The sequence below is a fragment of the Temnothorax curvispinosus genome, unplaced genomic scaffold (assembly GCF_003070985.1).
Source record: "Temnothorax curvispinosus isolate PA1 unplaced genomic scaffold, ASM307098v1 QBEX01003599.1, whole genome shotgun sequence".
Lineage (NCBI taxonomy): Eukaryota > Metazoa > Arthropoda > Insecta > Hymenoptera > Formicidae > Temnothorax > Temnothorax curvispinosus.
The window spans coordinates 6,638-14,567 of record NW_020213379.1 but is presented as its reverse complement, the minus strand read 5'-3'; the positions used below and the strand labels follow the sequence as shown (position 1 = coordinate 14,567).

At 43.6% G+C, this 7,930-nt stretch overlaps 1 protein-coding gene across 1 annotated transcript; it reads right to left on the bottom strand.

Annotated features, from left to right (window-relative positions):
• Positions 1-4,052: 4,052 nt before the first annotated feature.
• On the bottom strand, positions 4,053-5,813 carry LOC112452671. The gene has a single exon (XM_025012996.1). It carries the CDS (start codon positions 5,811-5,813, stop codon positions 4,053-4,055), a length of 1,761 nt encoding a protein of 586 aa, XP_024868764.1.
• Between the last annotated feature and the right edge of the window lie 2,117 nt (positions 5,814-7,930).

Below are 7,930 nucleotides of genomic sequence, written 5' to 3'. Positions count from 1 at the left end.
ACCTTATAAAAACCCTAAGGTCGAAGGTGAAGGTGCACGTCTACGTCCCTATTTCCTAATCTCTAACGACGCACTCACTTTCTATAAAAGTAGGCGTGCAAGTTTTCCTTCATTTCATTCTTCTTCCTTATTTTGTTTATTTTTTATTAATTGTTAAATAATAATAATTATATCTTTTTGTTCATGTAGTGCCACCAAAAAGTAACATTTGGGACTTTTTTATAAAAAGTGGTCGATTTTCTAAATGTAAAATCTGCCAGGAAGATGTAAAAACATCTGGAAATACAACTAATTTACATTTTCACATGAAACGTTATCATCCCGAAGTTGAAATGAGAAAATCTGCAGTATCTCTCAAGAGAAAGACACAAATAGTAATGTATATTTATATTATTATATAACATAATATTTATATTATATTATCCTTTAGTTTTGTTCTTTAATTGATGTATGTTTTACGTAAATTTTAGTCCGAAATAGACAACGAAGATGTTATCGATATTGATGACCCAGACTCATTTCCGACACCGTCTAGTCCGTCTACATCATCAGAAACGCGATCAGTATCGGTTTCACCAAGTCTAATTGTTTCTAAACCTTCTAAACAAAAACAACCTCGAATTGAAGAAGTATTTCAAAGACAAAAATCATATCAAGGTATGGAAGTTGTGATTATTCAACCGAGTTTCAAATAACATTTCGAATCCCATCATATAATTTGTTTACATTTTATTGGAAGTATTTATCGTTTTGCTTCCTCATAGAGGAAGCTTTGTTTTCGTGACTTTCGTACATGAAGTATGAACCTTTGATTGCGTATAAAGTTGGGTCTAATCAACCAAATTTAAATGAATTATATATGAAATCGTCCTCATAGAGGAAGCAATGTGCAGGTTTCTACTTGCACACTTAAAAACTATAAGGAAGCAATGTAAAGGTTTCTACTTGCACAATTTTGTATCTATTTCCTATTTAAATACTGTTCTAGTCAATTCAAATAGAATATTTAATTGATAATTTTAAAATATTTTACAACTTTTAAATATATTAGTTTTTATTTATATATTTTTTTCGGGTAGTATTTATATATATCAATAGGTATATTTAAAGAATTGTGTTATAATATTTTTAATTTCTCAAATGGAGGATCCAAAGCTGCCGAAGTGACAAACAAACTGCTATTCATGATTGCTAAGGACAACTTACCATTTCGTACAGTTGAAAAGGAAGGTTTCAAAATCTATACGAATGCGTTATTGCCTTTATACAAGATTCCTAGTAAGAAGACCATAACTTATCTTATGGAACAGAAATACGATCTCTTATCAAGTATGATGAAAACACAACTTTCACAAGTACAGTATTTATCCCTAACTACTGATATTTGGACTGAATCGTTAAATATGAAAAGTTTTTTGGGCTTAACGGCACACTTCTTAGCTTCTTAGTAGATGAGCATCATAAATCTGTCACAATTGGCGTTGTTGAGATGACTGAAAGACATCAGTCAGAGTATTTGAAAAATTGGCTATTAAGTTTAATAGATAAATGGAATATACATATAGAAAGTATCGTAGTCGTTGTGTCAGATAATGCTGCCAACATAAAGAAGGCCATTGTTGATGCCTTCGGCGTAGATAAACATTTTGCATGCTTTGCGCATACCTTAAACTTAGTTTTGGCGAAAATTATCGATGGTGATGAAATCGTAAAAAATTTCTGCGCAAAAATAAAAAAAATTGTCACATTTTTTAAAAAATCAGTTATCGCTGCAGACAAATTACGGCTTCATTCGGATTTAAAGTTAATTCAGAGTGTTGAAACACGGTGGAACTCCACGTATAGTATGCTAGAGAGATTTATACAATTGTCTGAAAAAATTAGCTGCATTCTTTTGCAATGTCCTACGGCTCCTCCGATGCTAACTGCTTCGGAGTTACAATCGACTAAAGAATTTGTTAAATTGCTAGAACCATTTGAACATGCAACAAAAATCATATGCGGCGAATACTATCTTACTGCGAGTAAAGTAATTCCAATCGTCAATACTTTAAAGAATAAATTACAGACGCTTCAACCTTCTACTGATATAGGTCGTCATTTTACAAAGGTGTTAAAAGATGAGTTTATGAAACGATTTGAGGATTATGAACAAAAGTCACTAATAGCTATGGCTACAATTTTAGATCCTCGATTTAAAAATATAAGTTTTATCGATGAAGTTGCTTGCTCACAAGCTATTAACCAAATTACAAGGTTTATAAATTCTGAAGTTACAGATACTAACCGCGAATTTCAAAATCAACGAGAAAATTTAGATTCAGATAATAACGATATTAACGATAAAACAAACTTTTGGTCCTATCATGAAAATCGTGTAAATTTAAATATATCTAAACAGGTAGTCAATCAAGATCTTGACCAAATGCCAGACGACTTTCGTTATTATCTGAATCAACCACCGTTAAAAATGAATGATAATGCCATTAAATATTGGAACATGGCCCGAGATTCTCCTCTAAAAGCCTTAGCAATTAAGCATTTATCATTAATTGCCACTTTAGTTCCTTCTGAAAGATTATTTTCTGAAGCGGGTAAAATAATGACCGAAGAGAGAAACAGGTTGACAGGTGATCACCTTAACCAATTGTTATTTTTACATTCCCTTAAAATTGATGATTAGCATTTATAATTTTATAAATTATAAATTACACAATACGTCACAAACGCTCCTTCTAATCCTGCCATCCTTTGCGACTGGCGATGGGGCGTTTGCGACGCATTCGGCATTATACAATTACACATGTCTATAAATGCCAATCGCAAGATCGAAGAAATGTAAAAATAATAATTAATACTTATTGTACACATAACACATACTACACATGGTAAATACATATATGTAGAATCATAAAAAATTATATTTTATAGGTTTTTTTCATTTGGTTTTGGTACGTTACGTAAATACGTATTATAGAGTTAGAGTTATAGAAATCATAATTACCTATAAAAAAATTATAAGTCATAATAATTATAAGTTATAATTATAAGTCATAATGTACAAAAAATTATTTATTTTATAAATAAAAAAATTGTACTTAAGGTTCTTCTTGTGTACTCGCTGCAACTATTTAATTTTACGACTTCAGAAGCAAGAAATTGCATGCTAAAAATTTTTGCAAAACGGTTGGACAGTCTGGACACAACGGCTTGGATTCTACAATCCAATATCTTTTTGTAAGTATCGATATTGACGATATCAATACGAGACATCTGATACTTTTTGTGTATCAATATTTTCATCCACGATACGTATCGATACGATGTATCAATATGTTCAGGTCGATACGCCCATCTCTAGTCCGCGCACCACATCGAATTGGCCACCAGATCGCGGGGGTAAAGTCCGCGGGAGCAATGATCCGCCGGATTGGTTTCCGTATCGACGTGACCCCAGAATGAGACCGGTACTTTCTCTTGAATGAGAGCAACGCGGTTGCGAACAAACGTCTTCTACTTATGTGGAGACGAGCGAATCCAGGCAAGGGCCACCTCGGAATCCGACCACGCATACTCAACGTCGATTCCGAAGTGTCTCTGCAGGACTTGACGAACGTAAGCGATGAGCCGCGAAAGTAGCAAAGCGGCACAAAGCTCCAAACAAGGGATCGTGACAGACCGAAGAGGGGCCACCTTCGATTTGGCGCAGAGTAAACGGATAACAGCACCCTCCCGGGTGACAAAACGCAAATAAATCACGGCTCCGTAACCCAACTCACTGGCATCGCAGAAGCCATAAAGCTCGCAACGAACGGCATCGCGGGTTTCAAACGTACGAGGAATGCGAAGCGAAGCCAACGCGTCGATTTCCGCCTGGAAGCTATCCCAGTAGCGACGAATATCTGCGGGAGGCTCGTCATCCCATTTCAGTTTAAGCGTCCATAGACGCTGGATGAAACACTTTGCGGTAAACGTGAGGGGAGCCAGTAATCCTAAAGGATCAAAAATGCGCGCCACGTCCGACAGGATAGTACGTTTAGTGCATCTGCGGTCTAACGGATTAACCTGGAATCCGAAACTATTGGATTGTGAGTACCACCGAAGGCCCAGGACTTTGAGTGATTGATCTTCGCTCGATTCAAACGATAATTCGGATGGGTTGCATATAACTGTGGGTCGAGCCCTTCCAACGCGGCAGGATGGCTGCTCGCCCATTTTCTTAGTTCGAAGCCGGCGCTTCGGAGGAGCGATAACAGCTGATCTCGAAGAGCGTGAGCCTGATCCACCGTACGAACACTAACCACGACGTCATCCACGTAAAGCGTCTCAAATAATGCAGCGAACGCGGTAGGATATTCGGCCCGATGTAGTGTCGCGAGCTGGAGCAAGCAATAGATTGCCAGGAACGGGGAACAAGTTACGCCGAACGTCACTGTCTTGAGATGATAATCCAGGATAGAATCCGATTCTGAAAACCGCCAGACAATGCGTTGGTAGTCGCATTGCCCCGAGTTTATCCATACCTGGCGAAACATCTGTTTAACGTCCGCAGTGAGGGCAACCGGTTCGGCCCGAAATCTAAGCAAGATCGCGAGTAGGTCTTGTTGTAGTTTCGGGCCGCTAAGCAGCGTGTCGTTCAACGACAGCCCGTTCGCGCATCGCGACGAGGCGTTGAACACTACCCGCAATTTGGTGGTAGTGCCATCGAGCTTGTACACGCCGTGGTGAGGCAAATAGTAAATAGAACCATCCGAAGGGAATGGATCACGAGTTACTTCCATATGACTACTATCGAGGTAGTCTTGCATGATTTTATTGTAGCCGATTCTAAACTCTGGGTTTGATTTGAAACGGCGTTCAAGAGCGCGGAGACGACTGACGGCTATAGAACGCGAGCCGACGAATGTAGGAGAATCCGACGCGAAGGGATAGGAGACCACGAAACGACCCAAGTGGTCACGATAGGTGGTCTGGGCGAAGATCTCCTTGCAACGTCGATCCTCTTCGGAACAAGGAGCGTTTTTCGACACCTCCTCCAATCGCCAAAGGTTGCTCACGGCTTTCTCGATCGACTCGAGGGTGGTAGCGACCGAGCGCAGGGGTGCCGATTGCACCGTTGAGGATACCGCACCTGTTAGGACCCAACCGAAAACTGTATTGAAGGCGTCCGGTTCTCCCTTCCCTCCCTTACGGCGTCCGTCGCGCAACACCGATACGAACGATTCGGCTCCCAACAGAATGTCGATATTACCGGGCACGCAATAATCGTGATCCGCGAGCGGCAATCCCTTCAAATGGTTCCACGACCGGACGTCGACTTTATCATTAGGCAACGGCGAAGTTATACGCGAGAGGACCGTAGCCTCAATGGAGAAACAAGTATCGTCCCGACCGCACGCGCGGATTATGAAGGAGGTGAGGCCCCTCGTTGTAGCCGCCTTAGTCTCGTTTACAGCGAATACGGTCGCACTGTGTTTGGTGCGACGGAAGCCGCCTCTCTGAAGGCAGCCTTCGGTAATAAAATTGGCCTGGCTCGCGCTATCCAACAATATGCGAACAAGCAACGCGTTGCCGTAGACGTCTATCACTTCCGCGCGGACGGTGGAAAGCAGGACGACCCGATTGGCTAGACTGGCCATAGCAACGATTGATTTGTCCTCCGATTGAGGAGCGTTCGCGGAGTCCGGAATGACCGGAGGCGCGGTCACGGAGGCGGTTGTAGAATCAGAATTAACGCTCCGATCAAAATGTAAGAGAGTATGATGCTTCACGCCGCAGGTTTTACACGTCCACGTTGAGGGACAATTGTTCATACCATGCCCCGGTCGCAGGCAGTTGAGGCACAACTTCGAATCCCGAGCCGTCGACTGTCTCTCCCTCGGCGAGAGTTTCAGGAATCGCGGGCACTTCGCGATATAGTGCTGTTCCTTGCACACTGGGCGAGCGGCCGTGTGCGTTACGAATGACGAGACCGGCGCAGACTTAGATTTGTTCGGCGGGGTGGAAAGACCCGCGACGACCTCGAGAACCTTACAGTGCTCCGAAAGAAAGTTGATTGTATCGCGGTATCTCCTCAGTCCTATGCGCGGATTCGAATTTTTCCCGAAAGGAGCGAAGAAGCTTGTCTAATAAGAATTTCAATAGGAGGAAATCCCACGAATCCGTCGGGAATTTCATCAAGGAGAGCGCGCGCGTATTCTCGGAGAACGCATCCAACAGGGTGCGGAGGGCCTCGACCGATTCTGACTTCAATGACTATGAGTCTAGCATCGAATTTAAGTGATAGCCCGCGAGCTTTCGCTTATTCCTATAACGAGAGAGGAGGGAGTCGTAAGCGATCATATAATGATCTGAGGAGAACGGCAGGTTTTTGATCACGTTAAGGGCCTCCCCCTTTAGCGAGGCCAGCAGATACTGATACTTTTCGATCGCCGAGAGCTGACGATGCTCGTGAATCGATGTATTGTACAAGGCGATAAAGGACAGCTACAACGATAGGTCGCCCGAGAATTCCGGCAGCGCGATCTTAGGCAATTTGACGGCCGAACCATGACCCGCGGTCTGCATCTGAGCGTTTCCGTGCGGAGTGCCGGTGATAATATGGTATCGGCTTTTTACGGCATAGTGCATCTTGTCGAACTCGGCTCTAATCACGTCCTCGGCCTCGAACTCCGCGGTTTCCTGAATGACTTTCAGGTGAGCGCTCTCGAAATCCTCCGCGATTTTTGCCACGCTCGAATAGCGGGCGAGAAAATTTGCGCGGCTCGCCGGGTCGGTTGCGGCTTGCAAAGAGAGATCGTGGATCTCTCGTATCCGCTTAACGCACAATTCGCGACGAGTTTCGGCGTTCTTAGGCATGGTGCGAATAACGGAAGAAAATAGGTATAGAAAATGATTTCCCGCGAAGAGTTAGATGGGAGAGAGTGATTCAGCAAATAATTGTTATGGCAGAGTGTACGAAGTCGGAACGGTCAAACGGCGAAATATAAATATAATCCCGAGTCAACGGCAGCCCGAAACGATCCACAATAACAACGAGATACAAAGACTCTGAGTCCGACCAACAGAAAAACTGAGGCAAAACAATGACGTTCGCTCCAAGGTCTCGAGTAACGGATGGCTCCGTTCGAAATATTGGAGTTATGGTTCAGTGGAATATTCGGGAAAGAATATTCCTTAATTCTAACGTAATAAATCGTATCGTGCACTCGAGCGACAATGACGATTTGATTGCACAATTAATTCGACGGCAAGAGCGATCAGCGATAATGGCGCGCAAGGCTCCGTACGTGTATTCTCGTCGCGAGCGATTGCGAGCGAGAGATATCGAAGCGGGCGAGCTAGACCGATTAATACGTAGATGCACGGGCGCGAGCAAATTAATTTAACAATAGCGATCCGCCGTAAGGATGCTTGAGAGAGGACTCCGATATCGAATGTACGAGGTACTCCCGCAAAAGGTCGGCGGCATTCACTAACGCGACGAAAAGAAAATGATCCGGCTCGAAGGACCAATGCTCGGGGGACGGTGGAGCGTTCCCCGGATTTGCGATTAAACTCGAAGGACCAGCGGGGGTGTTTCGGTCCCCGCGCAGCGATTATACGAAAAAATACGAGCAGCGAATAATATGATAACAAAAGCGACTCACCGTTTCGTTGCCCGGCCCTCTCGTCGGTGTACTCGAGTCGTCCGTCTCCCTAAGCAGGCAAACTCTCCGTGATAGCGGGAAATGTCCGGCAGGCAAGGGTAGACGCAGGCAGCAAAGAAGAGGCACACAGAAGAGGCAGGCAAGCAAAATGCACATGCAATGGCAAGCAGGGCGCGGCACGGCGCGCGGCGCTCGGTAAATCGGTTCCAGCAGCGAGTCGATCACTTCCAGAGTGTGTTAACACGACAACTTCCGGAGCGAGAGTGTAGGCTCGCGTCGCG

Excerpts from the sequence above, each read along its gene's own strand:
- LOC112452671 (XM_025012996.1), bottom strand. The coding sequence starts at position 5,813 with ATGAACAATTGTCCCTCAACGTGGACGTGTAAAACCTGCGGCGTGAAG.